The sequence below is a fragment of the Salmo trutta genome, chromosome 29 (assembly GCF_901001165.1).
Source record: "Salmo trutta chromosome 29, fSalTru1.1, whole genome shotgun sequence".
Taxonomy (NCBI): domain Eukaryota; kingdom Metazoa; phylum Chordata; class Actinopteri; order Salmoniformes; family Salmonidae; genus Salmo; species Salmo trutta.
The window spans coordinates 39,231,718-39,255,279 of record NC_042985.1 but is presented as its reverse complement, the minus strand read 5'-3'; the positions used below and the strand labels follow the sequence as shown (position 1 = coordinate 39,255,279).

The 23,562-nt window shown below is 40.9% G+C and overlaps 1 protein-coding gene across 6 annotated transcripts; it reads right to left on the bottom strand.

Moving 5' to 3' along the window:
- Positions 1-1,085: 1,085 nt before the first annotated feature.
- Positions 1,086-19,037, bottom strand: si:ch211-210p4.6 (malignant fibrous histiocytoma-amplified sequence 1). 6 transcript variants are annotated; one of them, XM_029722182.1, is made up of 12 exons: positions 18,820-19,036; positions 18,325-18,385; positions 17,834-18,011; positions 15,797-16,682; positions 15,261-15,558; positions 14,973-15,159; positions 14,530-14,711; positions 12,607-13,106; positions 12,291-12,460; positions 1,812-1,986; positions 1,548-1,615; positions 1,086-1,462 (listed from the first exon to the last, which is right to left on the bottom strand). In XM_029722182.1, the coding sequence occupies exons 3-12, from the start codon at positions 17,847-17,849 to the stop codon at positions 1,431-1,433; spliced, it is 2,514 nt and encodes an 837-aa protein (XP_029578042.1). In that variant the 5' UTR covers positions 17,850-18,011; positions 18,325-18,385; positions 18,820-19,036; the 3' UTR covers positions 1,086-1,430. The 6 variants fall into 6 exon arrangements, with proteins under 6 accessions (XP_029578042.1, XP_029578041.1, XP_029578045.1 ...); XM_029722181.1 differs by lacking the exon at positions 18,325-18,385; XM_029722185.1 differs by lacking the exon at positions 18,325-18,385 and having other exon boundaries at positions 17,834-17,954.
- Positions 19,038-23,562: the final 4,525 nt, after the last annotated feature.

The following is a 23,562-nucleotide window of genomic DNA, read 5'->3' as shown; positions in this document are numbered from 1 at the left end:
CTGGTCATCCCGACTGCCTCTTATCTAGCAGATTCACTAAACAGAAATGCTTTGTTTGTAAATGATGTTGGAGTGTGCCCCTGGCTATGCGTAATATAATGATTGTGAAATTATTTATACTTTTACATTTACTTTTAATACTTAAGTATATGATTTAAAACCAAATACTTTTACTCATGTAGTATCTTACTGGGTGACTTTCACTTGAGTAATCTTTACTTTTACTCAAGTATGACAATCAGGTACTTTTTCCTCCACTGCTAAAAGGTGAATTTATCTCCCAGTGTCTTTTAGACTGAATCAGGATTTCCTCTAGGATTTGCCTGTACATAGCTTTACTTATTGCAAACAGGATGCATGTTTTTGAATAAATGCCCTTATTTGCCCTTATTTGCGAAGCATTGGAAAACATCCCCGGTCTCAGTGTTTGAAAATCACTGCTCGACTGAGGGACCTTACAGATAATTGTATGTGTGGGGTACAGAGATGAGGTAGTCATTCAAAAATCGTGTTAAAAACTATTAATGCACACAGAGTCCATGCAACTTATGTAACATGTGAAGCACATTTTTACTCCTGAACTAATTTAGTCTTGCCATAACAAAAGGGGTTGAATACTTATTGACTTAAGACATTTTGGCTTTTAATTTTTAATACATTTGTAAACATTTCAAAAACATAATTCCACTTTGACATTATGGGATATTGTGTGTAAACCAGTGACACAAAATCTTAATGTAATCCATTTTAAATTCAGGTTGTAATACCACAAAATGTGGAAAAGGTCAAGGGGCGTGAATACCTTCTGAAGTCACAGTAATTCAGTTAGGCGCACCACTCCCCCAGGATAGAACATACAGAGAATTCCTTCAGTGTAAAAACATCAGGGCTTGGGTTAACTCCATTTCAATTCAGTTCTGAAATTAATGGAAGACAAACTGTTGAATTGTACAATCCTCATAGAAAACGTTCAGCACTCTGAATTTATGAATTGGATATCAAGTAACCCATTACATTCTACATCTGGAATTAAGTATTGAATAAATAAATAAAATATATTACAAATAAAAATGGATTATGTCATGTCAGAGGCTTAAAATTATTTATTTGGTATCAGGATAAGGCATCAAAAAGTGGATATCTGGACTGCAATGAAGTTTTGTGTAGCTGTACATCAGTATTCTTTTTATCAGAATGGATCAAGAGCGCTGCCCTGTGGTAGGATATAAAAATATATACTTTCATAATATTGAGAGAGAAACATGAATATGAATATAAATGAGACCTCAAGCCTAAACCCAAACTGTAAGGAGTGAATATTTTGATGTTGCATATAAGGAAAATGTTTTGATTGTAAGATAGTCAACTTGGAGACATCACTGAAAGAGAAACCATCTCCCTCTAATGAAGTTCTGCTTTCTAGGTTCTGGTCATTGTCCTTTTGATTTGTTGACAACAGGATCTAAAAAACACAGAATTTGAATGGGAAGTATTAATTGTATTCGGTAGGTAATCCCTCTTACTTTAAGATTAAAAACATACGGTACCTTTTGGGAAAAGCATTTCGGTCCGTCGCGTGTGTCCATTTCGGCAGAGTTGTTTTTCCTCCTGCACACTGTTCAACACACACACACACACACACACACACACACACACACACACACACACTTCAGTTGTAATAGTATTTTAATAGTGTATTGATAGAGAAACAACATAATTATCATTTGAAATAAGTGCAATAATATAATAACAATACAGTTGTGCATAGACAAATAGACAAATAACAATTACGTTAGATACATTTGGCTTACAGGTCATATATGTCTGAGTTTGAGAGGTCCTGCCAGTCTCTCCAGACGAAGTAGGCTGTGCAACCTTTCTCCTTACAGGGGGTGTGGACATGTTGGGATAGGCCAGGCCACTGTCTAGACAGCAACACTAGCTTTGTCATCACCGATAGGAAGAGATCCCAAGAACGACGGAACTCTTCAGGAAAAAGATAAATATGCTGATGTCAATGAGATGAAATTGTTTACAACACATTAGTGACTACTTTTAAATGTTTTTCCTCATTAGGACTAAATATTTTGTTTTCATAGCATTACTATATAGTTTGAGCTCAAATGTCATCTGCCCTTGAAAACCAATTTCTCTTTTTGAAAACGGTCTATGGCATCGATATGAGTCAAACATTTATTCTAGTTTCCAAATTGACTACAAAGTGTAAATAGGATCATTTTGGTTATGAAGTCTCATCCAAAATGGAATTTGGTTAGTGACTGCGACATGACTTACTGTACTTGAGGGTTTTGTTTGTATTACAATTATGTGAACAATTCATGTCCTATTTTGCCTATTAACACATTGTGGTGCAATGTTTTCTGTGAGAAGACTGGGCGAGTTCGTTTTCTATGGCTCGGTGCCCCAGGCGGGTGAAGACCTCTACTTAGGAGGACCAATGGAATGGTAAAAATAGAGAAAACTCTGTGCACCTGGGGCACCGGGTCACGTGAAACGAACTTGGGAAAAAGCTATTCTAGTAAAAATGGGTTTCTATAAAGTTGTTCAACAATTTTGAGCAGTTCAGAATATGGATTACATCCAACTAGCTTCTACTTGGGCTGTTTACCATCAAACCTGAGACTGGAATCTTGTTGGTAAATTGCTACGTTTTGTTTATAGCTAGCTAGATGTCATTATTTTATTGGCTATGCCGCTATGATACTTTGATGTAACTAGCTAAATACATAGCCTCTCCCTAATGTGTAATGCGAGGCAGATTTGCGGTACACATGAAGACAGGTTTGATTCCTGCTAGGTAACGTTAGCTCATAATCAAGCAAACCTAACGACATGTGTGATACATGTTGCCAGCTTACTTACAATAATAATTAAACTCGTAGATCAACTGTAGTATTCCAGGGGTTCTATCAATGTAACTGTTTGTATTATTTCTAATCCCCCTTATTTTATTAAATGTTTTCTTCATTATTTACTTTCTCTAACCCTACCATCCCTCCTCTGATTGGAGTAAACGAATGGACAACAATACTTCTACTGCTACTTACAGCTATTCCCGCTCACAAATACGGTACATGTATTTAAATTATACGTACTGTACATTGAGTGTACACATCATTAGGAACACCTGCTCTTTCCATGACATAGACTGACAAGGTGAAAGCTATGATCCCTTATTGATGTCACTTGTTAAATCCACTTCAATCAGTGTAGATGAAGGAGAGGAGACAGGCTAAAAAATTATTTTTAAACCTTGAGACAATTGAGACATGTATTTGTGTGTGTGTGTGTGTGTGTGTGTGTGTGTGTGTGTCGTTCATAGGGTGAATGGGCAAGACAAAAGATTTAAGTGTCTTTGAACGGGGTATGGTAATAGATGCCAGGCATATTGGTTTGAGTTTGTCAAGAACTGCAATGCTGCTGGGTTTTTCACACTCAACAGTTTCCCGTGTGTATCAGGAATTGTCCACCACCCAAAGGACACCCATCCAATTTGGCACAACTGTGGGAAGCATTGGAGTCAACATGGGCCAGCGTCCCTGTGGAACGCTTTCGACACCTTGTAGAGTCCATGCCCCGACGAATTGAGGCTGTTCTGAGGGCAAAATGGGGTGCAACTCAATATTAGGAAGGCATTCCTAATACCTAATTTCCTCTTTCTACAAGTGTTGGATTTTCACCCACAGCGGCCAATCCACCATTCATTCTGAGCTTAACTCCAACCTGCTGATGTCCACAGATTAACCCATCTTTCCCAGTATAATGCCATTTTTATTTTTGCAATACATCCCTCCATTTTACTGTGATGTCTTATGAGGGTCCTGAACCTCCCTATTTGTAACACTTCTACCAATGTTGCCCTAAAAATAAATACTTTACCCAAGAGTATAATGATATTTCCCATTGATTGGTTGTGTTTTTTCAGATCTCCTGGCAATACAGATTGCAGGTCCATCTGAACTTTGATATTATGACATAACAACCATTCCTGGACCTGACTCCAAAAGCGAGCCACCGATGGACAGTACCAGAAAAAGATGCTGTATTGATTCTGTTTATGGCAAGTATTTTATATACCATAATCATTTAAATTGAAACTAATGGATTGATGTGTCAATTGTTGTTTTATATATCAGTTTATAATCCCAATGCCAAGGTATTGAGACATCAAAGACATGTTCCCAACTGACTTGAATTTTATACGTCAATCTGTCAAACCTTTTGACTAAGTGAGACTAATCCATTTTTCAATTCATACTAATAATTTTAAGCCATTATTTGATTTTAATGAGTGGCAGACAGACTAATTGATTAATTTCTTCTTAGTCATTGTCTCCTACAATTTTATGGCAGAACTTTATACTTATGAGTTGGTTATAATTTTGTATTGCACATACAACTCCATACACTGTTCTTAGTTGCTTGTATGACAATTTTACCGTACTTCATAAATATTATACTCTTGTACAATTTTCCTAAGAAACACTTGTTTTTTTCTCTATCAGTACATTGGAGATTAGCCATATTAATTGCCTTTAATATTAGATCGATTTTTTCTGGAGGATGACATTTAAATTGTAGCCAATGACTTCATTTAAAAAGGAGGATCCATTGTCAATCCAAAATGTGAGGGTTTTAATCTGCAAAAAGGCAGAGCCCACTCTTAAACATAGGATGGGCATCTCTTAGTAGCTTGTTGGAAGACCAGTTTGGATTTAGGTACAATTTCAGTACAATGGAGGCTTAAAGTGAGAGGTTTAATTGCCTTAATATTGAATAGTTTTAACCCTCCAAACTCATGTTTGTTATATAAATAATCTTGTTTAACTTTATCTGGTTTGCCATTCCAAATAAAGTAAAATATTTTTTCTTGCATGATTTGAAAAAGGATTCTCCTGGAGTTGGTAGAGCCATGAATAAATATGTAAACTGCGAAATCACTAAATAATGAATCAGGGTAATCTACCTGTAAATGGATAGGTGTTTCGCTCTCCACGGTTTCAAGATTCTATTTATTTAGCTAAGCTTTCTATCAAAGTTAATAGTTACAAGATCTGTCAACTTTTCCAGGACATGTACACCAAGCACATTGACTTCACCATTCAACTATTAAAACTGACTAGCTACTGTAAGATCCCTGCTAAATAATCAAACTAGCTATCATTTGAGGGCGTGTTTTCTACATGTGTATTTTCTAGGGACAAAATAATGATAAAAGCACAACAGATAAGGAGGCAATGATCAGACACCAGTCCTGTTTCAGAATAATGGAGGAAATTGATTGATAATGTAATTAGTACTGTGTGTGTGTTTGTGTCTTGTATGTTGTAAGGTTCCCCTTATCCAATGGACTACTCCTGGGCCTGGGTTAGTAATGTCAACCAGTTAGTGCCATGCTGGGACATGTCCCTTGTGAATTAGCTGTGAATCATAATCTCTGATTGGCTGTGTTCAACCGTGTGTTTACTGTTGGCTTCCATGATCATATGGTGACAGTCTTTCACTCTCTCCCTCTCTTTCTCTGTATTAGGAGCTGGGTCAGATCTGTAAGTCAGGCTCCTTCATGACCAGTATCTGTGACGAGAGGGGCCTGGAGCTGATCTACTGGCACTGTTAACACCATACAGGAAGACACACTATATATACACACAAGAGTATGTGGACACCCCTTCAAATTAGTGGGATTGGCTATTTCAGTCACACTATTTCAGTCACACAGGTGTATAAAATCGAGCACACAGCCATGCAATCTCCATAGACAAACATTGGCCTTACTGAATGGCCTTACTGAAGAGTTCATTGACTTTCAATGTGGCACTGTCATAGGATGCCACCTTTCCAACAAGTCAGTTCGTCAAATATCTGTCCTGCAAGAGCTGCCCCGGTCAACTGTAAGTGCTGTTATTATGAAGTGGAAACGTCTAAGAGCAACAACGAAGTTGCGAAGTGGTAGGCCACACAAACTCACAGAACGGGACTGCTGAGTGCTGAAGGGCGTAGCGCGTAAAAATCATCTGTCCTTGGTTGCAACACTCACTACCGAGTTCCAAACTGCCTCTAGAAGCAACGTCAGCACAAGAACTGTTCATCGGGAGCTTCATGAAATGGGTATACATGGCCGAGGAGCCACACACAAGCCTAAGATCCCCATGCGCAACGCCAAGCGTCAGCTGGAGTGGTGTAAAGCCTGCCGCCATTGGACTCTGGAGCAGTGTAAGCGCGTTCTCTGGAGCGATGAATCACGTTTCACCATCTGGCAGTCTGACAGATTAATCTGGGTTTGGCAGATACCAGGAGAACGCTACCTGCCTCAATGCATAGTGCCAACTGTAAAGTTTGGTGGAGGAGGAATAATAGTCTGGGTCTGTTTTTCATGGTTCGGACTAGGCCCCTTAGTTCCAGTGAAGGGAAATCTTAACGCTACAGCATACAATGGTATTTTAGACGATTCTGTGCTTCCAACTTCGTGGCAACAGTTTGGGGAAGGCCCTTTCATGTTTCAGCATAACAATACCCCCGATGGGGTTCAGGTCCATACAGAAATGGTTTGTCGAGATCGGTGTGGAAGAACTTGATTGGCCTGCACAGACCCCTGACGTGAACCCCATCGAACACCTTTGAGATGAATTGGAACGCCGACTGCGAGCCAGGCTTAATTGCTCAACATCAGTGCCCGACCTCACTAATGCTCTTATGGCATTAGTGTCCACATACTTTTGGTCATGCAGTGTATGACAGCTGACATGTTTGGCAAGGTAGCTCCAGCTCCACCAAACAAAATGTTGATAGGTACAGTATCTGTATCGGCTGTGAATGACAATAAAAGATGGAAGACAAGTGTAATATTTACACATTGTTATATTAGCAGAGCACTGCTTCCACAGTATTATGTGAACGATGGTATATGCTACAGTGGGGGGAAAAAGTATTTGATCCCCTGCTGATTTTGTATGTTTGCCCACTGACAAAGAAATGATCAGTCTATAACTTTAATCTTAGGTTTATTTGAACAGTGAGAGACAGAATAACACCAAAAAAATCCAGAAAAACGCATGTTAAAAATGTTATAAATTGATTTGCATTTTAATGAGGGAAATAAGTATTTGACCCCCTCTCAATCAGAAAGATTTCTGGCTTCCAGGTGTCTTTTATACAGATAATGAGCTGAGATCAGGAGCACACTCTTAAAGGGAGTGCTCCTAACCGCAGCTTGTTACCTGTATAAAAGACACCTGTCCACAGAAGCAATCAATCAATCAGATTCCATACTCTCCACCATGGCCAAGACCAAAGAGCTCTCCAAGGATGTCAGGGACAAGATTGTAGACCTACACAAGGCTGGAATGGGCTACAAGACCATCGCCAAGCAGCTTGGTGAGAAGGTGACAACATTTGGTGCGATTATTCGCAAATGGAAGAAACACAAAAGAACTGTCAATATCCCTCGGCCTGGGGCTCCATGCAAGATCTCACCTCGTGGAGTTGCAATGATCATGAGAACGGTGAGGAATCAGCCCAGAACTACACGGGAGGATCTTGTCAATGATCTCAAGGCAGCTGGGACCATAGTCACCAAAAAAACAATTGGTAACACACTACGCCGTGAAGGACTGAAATCCTGCAGCGCCCGCAAGGTCCCCCTGCTCAAGAACACATATACATGCCCGTCTGAAGTTTACCAATGAACATCTGAATGAGTCAGAGGACAACTGATGAAATTGTTGTGGTCAGATGAGACCAAAATGGAGCTCTTTGGCATGTTTGGAGGAGGAGGAATGCTGCCTATGACTCCAAGAACACCATCTCCACCGTCAAACATGGAGGTGGAAACATTATGCTTTGGGGGTGTTTTTCTGCTAAGGGGACAGGACAACTTCACCGCATCATTTGACAGGGCCATGTACTGTCAAATCTTGGGTGAGAACCTCCTTCCCTCAGCCAGGGCATTGAAAATGGGTCGTGGATGGGTATTCCAGCATGACAATGACCCAAAACACATGGCCAAGGCAACAAAGGAGTGGCTCAAGAAGAAGAACATTAAGGTCCTGGAGTGGCCTAGCCAGTCTCCAGACCTTAATCACAAAGAAAATCTGTGGAGGGAGCTGAAGGTTCAAGTTGCCAAACGTCAGCCTTGAAACCTTAATGACTTGGAGAAGATCTGCAAAGAGGAGTGGGACAAAATCCCTCCTGAGATGTGTGCAAACCTGGTGGCCAACTACAAGAAACGTCTGACCTCTGTGATTGCCAACAAGGGTTTTGCCACCAAGTACTAAGTCATGTTTTGCAGAGGGGGTCAAATACTTATTTCCCTCATTAAAATGCAAATCAATTTATAACATTTTTGACATGCGTTTTTCTAGATTTTTGTGTTGTTATTCTGTCTCTCACTGTTCATATAAACCTACCATTAAAATTATAGACTGATCATTTCTTTGTAAGTGGGCAAACGTACAAAATCAGCAGGGGATCAAATACTTTTTTCCCCCACTGTACATGGTACTGTTACACTTTAACATTATCAAACACTTTCTTTAGAATATCTACATAAGTTCAGCAATTGCATTCTTCTCATATTACTCTGTAGGCTACTCAGTATCCGAAGAGTGCTATCCTTCCGCATCTCAGATTTAGATGCACTATTGTAAAGTGGTTGTTCCACTGGATATCATAAGGTGAATGCACCAATTTGTAAGTCGCTCTGGATAAGAGCGTCTGCTAAATGACTTAAATGTAAATGTAAATCTCACATCTGCTTGTAGTTATTTAACTCTGCCTGTTGGACCCATGAGGCAAACTCTGACATATCCAGAATGGAGTGTCATGCACTCCTCCCCTCCTGCCACCTGACTAGCAGGGTTGGGTAGGTTACTTTCTAAATGTAATCCGTTACTTACTAGTTACCTGTCCAAAATTGTAATCAGCAACGTAACTTTTGGATTACCCAAATCGGATTACATTCAGTTACTTTTAGATTACTTTCATATTAAGAGGCATTAGAAGAAGACAAAAATGTGTGTTACCAATTGAACGACATCTACTGTATTGCAGGATAAATCAATGTTAAAGTTTACATAGCTGGCCAAATATGGACGTTACATTTTACTTTATGGGTTGGTTATGTAGGCTTCGTCTAACCCATCGCCTTCTACTACATATAATAATACGATAAAGTTATAAGTTAGAATTAGGTTTTTAATGTAAAGATAAATCCGAATTCCAGTCATTTCAATAAATCTTATACCCCTTGATCTTCAAGAATAGGACTTTGAAATATGGAAGTATAGATTAGCCATTGTTTTACCTGAGCCTAACCCAACAACTACAGACGTATTAGCCAGCCCTACTCTGTTGTTTATGATTTTGTTGTCATGGAGGACTGATTGGGCTCATTGATTCGAGTTGAAAAATAAATGCTGCGCTCATGGAATGGCATGCTTTGAGCACTACTGAAAAGTGGCATTTACAAGTACATGTGAAAAATGAATGCCATATGCCGCATTTGCTATAGGCCTATTGTTTGGTTTACCTTTTTGTTGGTGACACTTTTATATCTTGATAATATGCAGCTGTTTAAAGGGCAAGTCCACAGATGAAACAATAACAAAATGGTGCCCCGCCTCTGTTTTGGTAAAAAGCTGAGTGATGGGCCTGGAGAAATGTAACCACTCACAGATTAATAGACTGTGGATGAAATGATATCAACATTTATATTTTAACCATGTTGGGGCTATACAGTGTTTGTTCACATTTACAATGTTTACAAACATTGGAGAAAAACAAGCTTATATTTTGGGTTCTCATGGAGTGTGACAGTTGAACTTAGCTCATAAGTTAAGGAATCAAATTATTATATACATAATTAATTTATAAGTCCCAAAAATGGATGTAGCAACGACAGATTGCCCCTTTCAGTCTATCAAAAATGTGCTCGTTTGAGCATGTGTCCATTAGGCCTATGAATTAATTTATTTTATCAGCATGAATTAGATTGAGCAATAAAAGCCCCACTTTTATTCCATAGGCTGGGATCGACACAATAGTATTCAGCTGTTGCAAGAGCGTATTTTTCACTGGCTGTCCACTGGTTTCAAAAACAAAGATTGATAGGCAGCTTAAACCTCTTGAATTCAACCATTATTGGGTTCAAATATACATTTAGATTTGTGAACAGCCATCCACAACAACCACAGTCCGTAAGGCGCAAATACCTAAATGAGAGAGCAGCAGTGTGATTCACATCAAAGCGCTAGGTAGATATCAATAATAAGTGATATCCGTATCGCCATAGACTACGCCACTGATGTCATCCTTACCTCCAAGCATTTATTCAAGTTGGATAATCTTTGTATGCCGACAGCAGTCGCACCATTGGAAGACATAGCTTGGACTGTAGCCTACAAAAGCCTATTCCTGCTCTTTTCCCGCGACCCATCAAACACATTTGGCGTCATCATAATGGTCTCTGACTTGTGGTCAGACTCGCTCAGGTGGAACAAACTTAAACTTGCTCCTTTTTTCAATGCTGATTTGAATGTCATTGAGAAAACAGAGAAGTGTCAAAGATTTTGTTTCGCAAACATCCTTTCTGAATTTAAAAGTAATCCTCGAAGTAATCACCTAGTTTTTCAAAAGTATCTGTAATCTGATTACAATATTTTTGCTAGTAACGTAACAGATTACAGTTACCGTTATTATTATTTTTAATCCTTTACATGTAACGGATTACATGTAATCCGTTACTGCCCAACCCTGCCGACTGCACATGTCCATAACCTGTAATACATGACATAAATGGAAGGGTCTTCATCACTCCCTGGAGACTTGAAGACAGAACCTCACCCAGAGAGTTGTGCATGTTAGTGTGTTAGACTGCCAAATCATTACATTTTGGGAATAGACCATAGAAATGCCATTCTAGTTCTGGTTACACTGATGAAGTTGTACTCTAAACACAACGGATTTTGATTTGTTAGGTAAAGTGTAGGCAAACTGTATTTATAAGAACATCCATATGATTTTTACATAGAAAATATTTGGTCTTTAACACAAACACATCCATCGATTTGTTGTTGTTGTTGATGTACTGCATGTACACTCAAGCTGGGTGATGTTTGTGCAATGTCCACATGTAGACAACACCTGTAGGGATATTAGTTCTGGGATTTGTCTCACGGGAAATATCTAACAGTGGACATAAGAGATGAGGCAGTTATAGAATATTGTGTTGTAGGACAGCTGATCTGACTGAAGACCGCGGGCATTCAACTTGCAGTGGTTGATATCGTTTCCATTGTAACATGTATTTACATGATGTGATGAAACGTTGAAATTAAGTTGCAAGCTTCTTTCGTAGCAAGGCGTTGTAGAGCAGGTGTCTCATGAAACACATACCAGACACTGGCACTTGCCATAACCGATTTGACAGAGAAATATCAGCTAGATCGGATAGCCAGCTGCAGCTATCACCAAGCAATGCTAGGTAGCTGCCCTCAGCTTTTTTTATTTTACCTTTATTTAACTTGGCAAGTCAGAACAAATTATTATTTACAATGACAGCCTACCCCGGCCAAACCCGGACGACGCTGGGCCAATTATGCTCTGCTCTATGGGACTCCCAATCACGTCCAGATGTGATACAGCCTGGATTTGAACCAGGGACTGGACTGGACCTCTTGCACTGAAATGCAGTGCCTCAGACCGCTGTGTCACTCTGGAGCCCAGACCAGCTTGGGTAAACACAAGGTCAGCGCAGGCTTTAGCCTACACATAGAACTGAATTAGCTGACTATCTTGAGATGGCGAGTCAGTCGGGAGGGGAGAAGTCCTCAACTTCAAAACTTTGTTCGCTCCATAACAAAGCTAGCTTAGCTTACCTCGCTGTACTCACTACTGCACTTGTTTATTGTGATTGAATGGCAAACACACCCAAAGCACACTCACATCAAACCACGCCCTAAGACAAGTCTTATTTGCCTTCAGCCATTTCTTAATATGCATGGATTAAAAACAAGGCCAAATCAGGAAGCGCAGTCGCCCTTCAAATAAAAAAAAATTCTGTTTCATGTTTTGAATGTTTGAAGACGTCTTCAAAGTGTTGCATAAGACGGTTTGGGAACTATTTCTGAACACCAAGTATGGGACATTATTTAAACTAAAAGTGATCAGCTGGTCCTTACGAGCACTTTTCTTACTATGCAGACTGATTGAATTTACCCCATATTCTCATTAATTTGCCTCTCCAGATGAAATAGAGGAATAGCATACTGTACCGCTGGTCTCAGGTCTCTTGCAGCGAATCTGTATGTGTTGATCTCCATCTTCATTGTCTCCATCTTTATTGTTCTCTCTCATCAGCACCAGTTTGTCTCCAGAGCTGAGCAGGCAGTGGTCCTTCCCTATCCAGTGAGTCGGGTACAGGGAGCACGTCTTGATGACCAGCCTGAAATACAAATAAATGTCGTAAATAACCACATATTTTATCTATAAAACCATATAAACTGCACATAAATATTTATTTAGGATCATTTGTGACAATTAAAGTGAAACATCAGGACAATGAAATGGTAGACTAGATTCCAATGCTACCTGTGGAAAAAGCCATGAGGGATCTCAGGTAGAAAGTAAACACAGACATTTATATCGTCCAGCTTGTCTTCTCCCCACATCTTCACCACCATTTGATTGTCCTGCAGGTAGCTGGGGAAGAGACATGCTCCGTCCAGATCACCCCTGGCCAAGTTGGATGACTTCCACTGCTTCTCCCCGGGTTTGAACTCCGGGGCCGCCGGGTTCAGGGGACTACCCACCTTAGCTGGGAGACAGACCTCAAAGTGCTGCAGGAGGCTAAGTAGCGTCCCCTCCTTAGTCTTACTCCCCACCACCTCCTCCACCAGATCTTCCTCGTCCAGCCGCAGCCGCCTCAGTTCTCTGCGTACCAGGATCCGTGTGGCCGCGTTGTGCAGGGTACCCTTCTCCTTGAAGTCATCCACCCACATGCTCCGGTGGACCAACAGGTTGCCCTCTTGCCGCAGCTCGTCTCTGGGGATGGCCTCCATCTGCTTGACCAGGTCGTGTCTCACGATGGTCTGGGTTAGGGGAAAGGAGAGACGTTGGTAATAGGAGTACGGTGTCCATATTAGGACAGCAGTCAGAGTGACTCTGACGCAACTTTCATGGACATATGATGTTGTCCTGATATGGACACCGTACTGGAGAAGACTTTAAATACAACACCGTAATTCAAATAGATTACAGCATGTTCTCTTTGCTACTTAATTGTGCCACCTACAGTGCCTTGCAAAAGTATTCACCCCTCTTGGCATTTTTCCTATTTTGTTGCATTACAACCTGTCATTTAAATGGAGCACCATTAAATCCATTATTAAAAAATGGAAAGAACATGGCACCACAACAAACCTGCCAAAAGAGGGCCGCCCACCAAAACTCATGGACCAGGCAAGGAGGGTATTAATCAGAGAGGCAACAAAGAGACCAAAGACAACCCTAAAGGAGCTGCAAAGCTCCACAGCGGAGATTTGACTTATTAGTCCATAGGACCACTTTAAGCCGTACACTCCACAGAGCTGGGCTTTACGAAAGAGTGGCTAAAAAATAATAAGCATGAGACTTCCAAACATATGGAAGAGGTACTCTGGTCAGATGAGACTAAAATGTAGCTTTTTGGCCATCAAGGAAAACGCTATGTCTGGAATGATGGATGGCTCTAAATACAGGGAAATTCTTGAGGGAAACTTGTTTCAGTCTTCCAGAGATTTGAGACTGGGATGGAGGTTCACCTTACAGCAGGACAATGAACCTAAGCATACTGCTAAAGCAACACTCGAGTGGTTTAAGGGGAAACATTTAAATGTCTTGGAATGGCCTATTCAAAGCCCAGACCTCAATCCAATTGAGAATCTGTGGTATGACAAAGATTTCTGTACACCAGCGGAACCCATCCAACTTGAAGGAGCTGGAGCAGTTTTGTCTTGGAGAATGGGCAAAAATCCCAGTGGCTAGATGTGCCAAGCTTATAGAGACACCCCAAGAGACTTGCAGTTGTAATTGCTGCAAAAAGTGGTTCTACAAAGTATTGACTTTGGGGGGGTGAATAGTTATGCATGCTTATTTCTTGTTTGTTTCACAATAAAAAATATCTTTCCTCTTCAAAGTGGTAGGCATGTTGTGTAAATCAAATGATACAAACCCCCCAAAAATCTATTTTAATTTCAGGTTGTAATACAACAAAATCAGACAAATGCCAAGGGGGGTGAATACTTGCGCATACTGCTGTACTCAAAGCACACTTAACCTGTTCCTGGAGAGCTACAGGGACAGGAAATACCAGGTCTTGCTCTAGCCCAGCACAAAGGTACCTGATTCAACTAATTGAGAGTATACATTTTTCAAATACTGGGCAAAAAGCCTCCATACCCCTGTAGCTCTCCTGGACCAGGTATCATTGATCACTAATTCAGAGGTTTTACTTCCGTCGCCCTCAGGTCTCACCTTGAAGAGTGAGATGAGAAAAGATGGCTGAACGAACACCCTATCCTTCAGAGCAGGGATCTCCTCGTACCACACGATGATGCCGATACGATGAAGGTAGCGTAGGATGGAGTGGATGTTCTCCTCGCCCAACTCAAGGTGCAGACTGAGGCCACTCAGAAGGTCATCAAAACAAACTATTCCTGGTGTTGAGGAAAAGAGACGTCTGATTAGAGTAATGTGACCGAGTTATAATTCGGTACATACCTCATTGTGTCGATATTAGGACAAGCACAGTTTGACTGTCCTAACATGGACATATGTCAGTATTGATAATATAATTATTAAAAATGCAATTAACAGGGTTGAAGTTGATTTCATTTCAATTCAGTAATTTGAGAAAGTTAATTATAAAATTACAATTCAAAAGCTGTGGATTTTTTTTTATACTTGAAATAACTTACCGTGTTGAGGTATTTGGTTGTGTTCCACTAGGTCATAAATGGCTAACTCAACGTCTTTGTAGCTTTTGGGCAGGGTCCTTTCAGCACATGGGAATGTATCCTTTGTTAAGATATGCCTCACAATTTGCTCCTTGAGCTTGACAATGTCCTCATGCATAGTGCAGTCAATAGGTACAAGTTCCAGGACCTGCAAACACAGTAGAAACCAATTAATATACTTGCAGATCAAATGTTAGGCCATTTCAAAGAGCAAACACTCTTTACAAAACTCAAATTAGGACACAATACCTGTAAATGATACTCCATAAGCCGGTCAAGTTCGCACATCTGTTGAGAAAACAGAGAGGGGTCTGTATTGCCCTTCAGGTTCTTCTGCTGTAGTTGTAAAACCTCCTTCCTTTCTTTGAGCATGACTCGAACATTCTCCTCGATGTGTCTCTTCTTCTCCATCACCTCATCTTGGTCTTGACACTGGTCACAATGAGTTCCCACCAGTAAGACCACAGAGGCAGGGACGCGAAGCTGGATGTTATTGATCCAGAAACACACCTTCTCTTTGTAAGACTGGGGGTCTTCCATGTTGTAGCTGAGACATTACAAAGACACATTTTGACATGTAAGGCAAGGTCATGCCCAAGTCAGTAAAACCAACAAACTATATTCATCAATATACTGTACTATCAATAAAACATTATCAAATGATCTTCGAAACTATCTGTTGATGAAAATATTAGAAGACTAAAAGACTCTGTTAAATGACAAATGTCAGTTTCCCACAAATGAACACGTTGTGCACAGTGATCTCCATCAACTGACATGTTTACCTGGCCAAATCAACAGCGAGGATAACGAGGGCTCTGGGGGTGATGAAGACGTGATGCGTCAGGTAGTATTCTTCCTGCCCTGCGAAGTCCCAGAATAGGAACCGGATCCCCTCCATATCCATCTCACTGATCTCTATCCCCTCCGTTCTGTCCTCCTCATCTACACTCACAGCCATCCCCCGCTTCAGGCTACGACACAGCGTGGACTTTCCAGCCATGGAGGAACCCAGGAACATGGTCTTGACTGTCCAGGCTGTGGTGTGCGTGTCAGGGCCTTCCTCCTCCATCATGGCGAAGTAGCTCTGAATGTCCCTCACTCCTCCGTCACACACCTCCTCTGGGGGGGTACTCAGCGGGTTCCCTGTGGCCTTGAACAGGGTCAGCTCCGAGTTCCCCTTCTGGAACAGCTGGGCAGGAAGTTCAGTCAGGCTATTCCGTTCTACGAACAGCTCCTTGAGTTTAGGTAGCCCCACCAGTGCCCGGAGGTTCTTCAGGCAGTTATTGGACAGGTTGAGGTAGCTGAGGCTGTGGCATTGACTCAGGTCCACCGGGAGTTTGGCCAGACGGTTGGTGCTGAGCTTGAGGAACTGTAGCTTCCCCAGATGAGGGAAGACATCTTCAGGGATGACCTTGATGTTGTTCTGGTTCATGTAGAGCCGCTCCAGAAGTTTCAAAGATCTGATCTCTAGGGGAAAGTCCACCAGCTCGTTCTTGGAGATGTTGAGCTCTCTCAGGTTTACCAGGTTCGAGAGCCAATTGAGCTGTCTCAGTTTGTTCCTCTGGAGGTCCAACCTTCTGACCTCGGAAGCCTGCTCCAGGAGAATCTGAGGGACGGACTTCAGTTTTCTACCAGACAGGTCCCAATCTTTCTTACTCTGCCCAGTACCTAAAATGACATACATGTTAGGGAGACCTTGCCAAGAAAGCATCTCTTTCACACTGCTAAAGCAGTATATATTCAGGACAAACAATGAAATGTTGTTATACCGAGGAGTGGCACTTAATACACTTTTCTAATCTGTAATCTATCCACAACAGCATCAACATCTATGAAGTCTCCTATCAACAGTAGTTACAAGACTGAATTAACGTGTGAGGTTTCCACACAAACAAATAAGGCGTAAATGTATGACTCATTGATTTACAAAACATTAGGAACACCTTCCTAATATTGAGTTGCACCCCATTTTGCCCTCAGAACAGCCTCAATTCGTTGGGGCATGGACTCTACAAGGTGTTGAAAACGTTCCACAGGGATGCTGGCCCATGTTGACTCCAATGCTTCCACAGTTGTTTCAAGTTGGATGGACGTCCTTTGGGTGGTGGACAATTCTTTATACACACAGGAAACTGTTGAGCATGAAAACCCAGCAGCATTGTAGTTACTGACACACTCAAACCGGTGGGTCTGGCACCTTCTACCATAAAAGTTAAAAGGCACTTAAATCATTTGTTTTGCCAAATCACCCTCTGAATGGCATACATGCACAATCCATGTTTCAATTGCCTTAAGGTTTAAAAAACCTTTCTTTAACCTGTCTCCTCCGCTTCATCTACACTGACTGAAGGTTTCACCTACACTGATTGAAGGTTTCACATGGATTCACCTGGTCAGTTAATATCGTGGAAAGAGCAGGTGTTCCTAATGTTTTGTACACTCAGTGTATGACTCATCAGTTCACTCCAGTTCACTGTTGTCATTACCAGTAACTACGATTGTTTCCTTTACAATCATTTATGACTGGGTTAAAGTCAGCCTTATATTCCTGAATGTGACTCTCATATGTATTATTTAATCTATTTACCTTTGTATTACGCAATCCTTCATTTGATAACAGTTGTCAGTTATACAATAAACTGAAATTCACAATGGCAAAAGAGAAAGTAACGAGACGAAAGCAAAGAGAGTAGTCTGTCTTTCACATTTCCATTTAAAATCCGCAATACTCTCACTCATCAATGAGTTACATAGGCAGTGATATAATTATTATCTATTATCTAATGCTAGTTTATTATGAAGAGCTTCATGGTACTTGCCATTAGGTCGAGACATGTTGCCAGACAGTATTTGTGGTGTGTTGTCTCACCCACTTCCACAACCGGTATGCCAGGAGCTCTACACACACTCTTCACCACTCTTCTTACTTCCTGGTTGTCTCTAATAGGCGGGTTCAAACAATTCACTTCTCATCCCATTCATACAAGATTACTGCTCCTTTTAATAAAAGAAAAGTATAGACTCTGATGTACAAAACAGAATAGGTATTAAAAAAAGAATATAAGGGCTTACAAGATACACGTTTTAACTGTGTAAACATTTTCAAAACACATACAAGTATTCTGATCATCTAAATAGTAAGATTGTACAGATGTTTTGCACCCATAAATAATCAAGTGCGGTTCTGTGACAATCAATGGCAAGGAAAAAAAGTGCCACTATGCATTTAAAATAAAGTATAGACAATATATCTAATGAACATTCAATAACCTAGAAAGCTTTGGTTTCGATATCCTGTGTCATACTTTACTTTCGTTTACTGTAAAGGTCCCCTCAGTTTAGAGCTCGCCAGCTTGTAGTCCTAAAAACGTCTGATTTATTCAGCCATTATGGGAAAAATGAATGGGGAAAGAATAGGATTTTGGGGTAAACGCCAAAAATAAGGTCTGAAGTGAACACAGGTTTAGGAGATCTTATACGTTTTGTTCTATGGGATAATATCAGTTAGTTAACATTACCTTTATAAATTATGAAGCCTTTATGTGCTTTATGTGAACACTTCGAAATACACAAAAAGAGACGTTAGCTGATGAAGATTATCTCATAGAACAAAATGTATAAGATCTCCTAAGCCTGTGTTTACCACATATCTTATTTTCGGCATTTATCCAAAAACCATACTAAAACGGAATTAATTTCCCTATAGGCTTTGTCCGACGAACCATGACGGAGTTAGTGCCTAGAAAAAGACGTCATTACTTTTTATCTCTATTAGTTTCAGTAGCAACGCGCATGCCCAGCCCACCTGAAGATCTGTCTTTTTCAGCCATCTATTTTCTGCGTTTGAGTGGTGCAAAATCCACTTGTCACTTGATTGCTTTCATGTTACTCCTGTGACCCTTTCATACTCTTGCTTGTGCCTGTCATTTTTTCCTGTTAACATTAAGACTCCGGAAATGTTTGTAATGACCTGTCGAACACACTCCGGTACTGGTTGAAATGGTCTCAATGGAACACATTGGGCGCGTTCGAGTGGATCAGTTTCAGTCAAGACGTTGACCAACGTTGGTCACCGCCTTTCAAAGTGTGGTGCATTATGGGTATACAATTGTCCAACTTGCAACTACATGTCGACTGCATGACCTTTACAACAGCCAAATGATCACAGGTCATGAACTTTCGACTGCAGTCGACTGTAAATTTCTCCAGTTGCTCCTCACCAGCAACTGCAACTTGAAGTCGGAACCACAGCATTGTGTGAGACCTGTTTTTCTGGAAGTGAAAGGCACTACATGCTCATAAATATAGCCGTCTATCGTTGGTTATTATCAATGCATGTTTACTGTTTTGGGTGGATGACTATTTAGAACTTAAAAACATATTTATCCTTACATCCTTACAATCTAATTACATAGGCCTACATGTCAGCAATATAGCAAATGTATTTATCTAGATGTTACTGTAATGTTGTGTCCCATGTTATAGCCTACAATTTGTCTTGCCTGTAGTATTGCTGTCACCAAACAAATTCACGTTTGTTGATTGTTTATTAAGTGTGAATAAAATTGAATATGTTGTAGGCTACACATGGGTTATTGTAGGGGATTTCTACACTGGCAATTGAAGAGGCTTAATCTGTGTCAGGGAAACCGGTCCTTAAACCCCCTAATCTATTGACACTCCGGTGCGTCAATTTAAGTAACATAAATCCCCGTCAAAATCTGTCAGTTTAAGCTAGAGATGTGTTTTTTTTTTGCATGGGCTGCGTCTCAATCTGCCTAAGTCACCCTTCCGCATCTGCGGTGGAAAGTGACAGAGCTACAGCTCTGTTTGTCAGACCTGGAGACATCCTGAAAATTGGCCTTCTCATGAAAAAGCATGTGTTTGTAGCATTCTAACGGTTAAAAATGGTTACAAACTATTATGAACACTCTATAGAAAGAGGAGACTCTCACGAACACGATGGTGTTCTCCGTTTTGCTTTACGACCTACACAAACCCCACGGGACTCATCTGAATTCGGTAACGCTGGTGTGCCATCATTTGTCTGTAGCATCTGAACAGTTTGAGTTAAAACGACAGTAATGTGACCCCACTGTAGAAAGGGGAGACTTTCACGAACATGATTGTGTTCTCCGTTTTGCTTTACAAGTGTCCCGGGACTAGTCTAAAGCTAAAAAAATATATTTCTTAAGCTTTCTTATATGTCCTTGTCACGGATCCCCCGGTACTGCTGCTCATTCCATTCACCAGCTCTGGAGGTCTACATCACTGGCTTTCTAGGCGTCACTGAGCTGGATTCCTTACCACCAACCCCGGACTGTCTTGTCTCATTACATACACCTGGTTCCCATTCCCCCTGATTAGTATGTTATATACAGTTGAAGTTGGAAGTTTACATACACCTTAGCCAAATACATTTAAACTCAGTTTCACAATTCCTGACATTCAATCCTAGTAAACATTCCCTGTCTTAGCTCAGTTAGGATCCCCACTTCATTTTAAGAATGGGAAATGTCAAAGTAATAGTAGAGAGAATGATTTATTTAACCTTTTATTTCTTTCATCACATTCCCAGTGGGTCAGACGTTTACATACACTCAATTAGTATTTGGTAGCATTGCATTTAAATTGTTTAACTTGGGTCAAACGTTTCGGGTAGCCTTCCACAAGCTTCCCACAATAAGTTGGGTGAATTTTGGCCCATTCCTCCTGACAGAGCTGGTGTAACTGAGTCAGGATTGTAGGCCTCCTTGCTCGCACACACTTTTTCAGTTCTGCCCACAAATTGTCTATAGGATTGAGGTCAGGGCTTTGTGATGGCCACTCCAATACCTTGACTTGTTGTCCTTAAGCCATTTTGCCACGACTTTGGAAGTATGCTTGGGGTCATTGTCCATTTGGAAGACCCATTTGCAACCAAGCTTTTACTTCCTGACTGCTGTCTTAAGATGTTGCTTCAATATATCCACTTAATTTTCCTCCTCATGATGCCATCTATTTTGTGACGTGCATCAGTCCCTCGTGCAGCAAAGCACCCCCACAACATGATGCTGCCACCCCCATACTTCACGGTTGGGATGGTGTTCTTCGGCTTGCAAGTCTCCCCTTTTTTCCTCCAAACATAACGATAGTCAGTATGGCTAAACAGTTCTATTTTTGTTTCATTAGACCAGAGGACATTTCTCCAAAAAGTACAATCTTTGTCCCCATGTGCAGTTGCATACCGTAGTCTGGCTTTTTTATGGCGGTTTTGGAGCGGTGGCTTCTTCCTTGCTGAGCGGCCTTTCAGGTTGTGTGAATAGTTATGCATGCTCAAGTTTAGTTTTTTTTGTCTTATATCTTGTTTGTTTCACAATAAAAAATATTTTTCATACTCAAAGTGGAAAGTGGCATGTTGTGTAAATCAAATGATACAAACCCCCCAAAATTCATTTTAATTCAAGGTTGTAAGGCATCAAAATAGGAAAAATGCCAAGGGGGGTGAATACTTTCGCATTCTACTGTAGTCCTAGGAGGCCTATTTGCGGAACACTGGGATGTGTGCTCTGTCTGAACTGGCTGTTTCAAGGAATCTATTATGTTTGTTAGTGCTTCATCCTGTGCAGTTGTTGTGTGGTGGTATTTTTGCATTTATGGGACCTTTTCCTTAGCATTAGGACCTTTACCAGGCTCTTCCTCAAGCTGCACAGTGAAAACATTTGTAGGTTCATGGCCGGGTGTTGATCCTAGCCCACATTTTCTCTCGCTTTCATCATTAGTCATTTTCATTACATGCCTCAGTATTTCTTCATCACTTACTTGGTTGTCTGAGAGGAGAGGTTTCAGCTCCCTGCGGACATCACCATGCCTGTGCCCTCGTCCTTGCTACACTGTGTGTTGGAATACACCTTGGACTGTCTCTGAGCTGTACTTTGTCAGCATTGGCTTGTTTAGACACGAACAAATTCTCAGTTTTAGCCCTTTAACTTGGTAAAGGAACTGTTGTGGCATCTCATGCTCATTCTGTTTGGTGCACAGTAGCTCTTGGAACAGTTACATGTATGTGCAATATTTTTCCCCCAGATGAGACTAGAGAAACCCCTTGAGCTCAGCTACTGTGATGTCATCCTTATTTATGAGCATGTCCTTGAAGTTCGCTGGCTTTCTTATCCTCAGTACACTTCTGATTATCTTTGGATCACTGAAGTTATCTTTGGTACCTTCTTCCATCTGCAAACATTGTTGTAGCTTATGTCTGACACATGGTCGCTTATCTGATCCCCCTGTATTTTTTATTCTCTGCGGTGTCAGGAGAGCTCTCTTAGGGAAACCGCTTTCTCATGTGTCTGGTGTGGTACAGATTCAGAATGACAGCTACTGTGTGGTGGATAACTATGTGGTGCTGTGTGCCGGGTCTCAACAGGCTGTAGTGTAGGAATGAGTTTACATTGGAGGATTTTCTTACCTAGCTCCTCATGGCCTAAGAGTAACTTCTGGTACTCTGTTTGTAGTATGTCAGGGGCTGCATTAGCTGTGGTTACATTCACTGCATCAGTGGATGGAGAGTGTGTTGTGTGACTCGACATCAACCTCAGTGCTAGCAGGTGGTGTAACAGTTACACTATGGGCCTGGATAAGAGGATCAATGGAATCTTTCAAAATGAACAATTTAACCATCCCCATATCCTCAGACTCAAGCAAAGACTTACTATACATAAAAGCATTGCTAAAATCAAAACAGCCCTCCTCATTACACATCTTTGATGGATCTTTGTCTTGAACTTGACCTTAAAGAGTTCCTCAGCTGAGAGAACAAGCAGGAACTTCCTGATGTCCCACACCAGGCTCTACTCCTGTTGTCGACATGGCAACCTCTATCCCTCACGCAGGTACGCAGTCCCAGATTTCTGATTCATAGCCACCGCTCTCGCTCTGATGTCCTGGAACACAGGCTCAGCTTCTCTTTGGTCCCGGTTGTCATAGATCACTAGATCAGCTCCCAACCAACAGGTGGCGCCGATCCTGGACGAGCCCCCAAAAATCTGTTACAAGTCCCAGGCATAGAACCACGTAAACAGATCATAGTTTGTGTTAAACAGGAGAAAACATACATTTTGGGTGCGTCACAGACTCACTATGAACAAATACTGCGTTTGGAAATGATGTCTGAGGAATGGAGTGTGCCAATGTCTGTCGGTAAATAAAAGAAAACAAGAAAATTGTACCGTCTGGTTTGTTTAATATAAGGAATTTGATGTATAGCATTTACTTTAACTTTTTATTTTTACTCAAGTATAACAATGTTGTACTTTTTCCACCACAGTACTTAAGTACATTTAAAACCAGATACGTTTAGACTTTTACTCAAGTAATATTTTACTAGGTGACTTTGACTTTTTTCTATTAAGGTATCTTTACTTTTACTCAAGCATAACAATTTAGTTATTTTTTCCCCCCCCCGAGTGTCCGTTAGTTATGAACATTATTATACGCCAAAGTCAATATTGAACACCAAGCTAACTTCACCATAGCGCTTTGCTGTTGAAAGGAACAAGTTGCCCACATG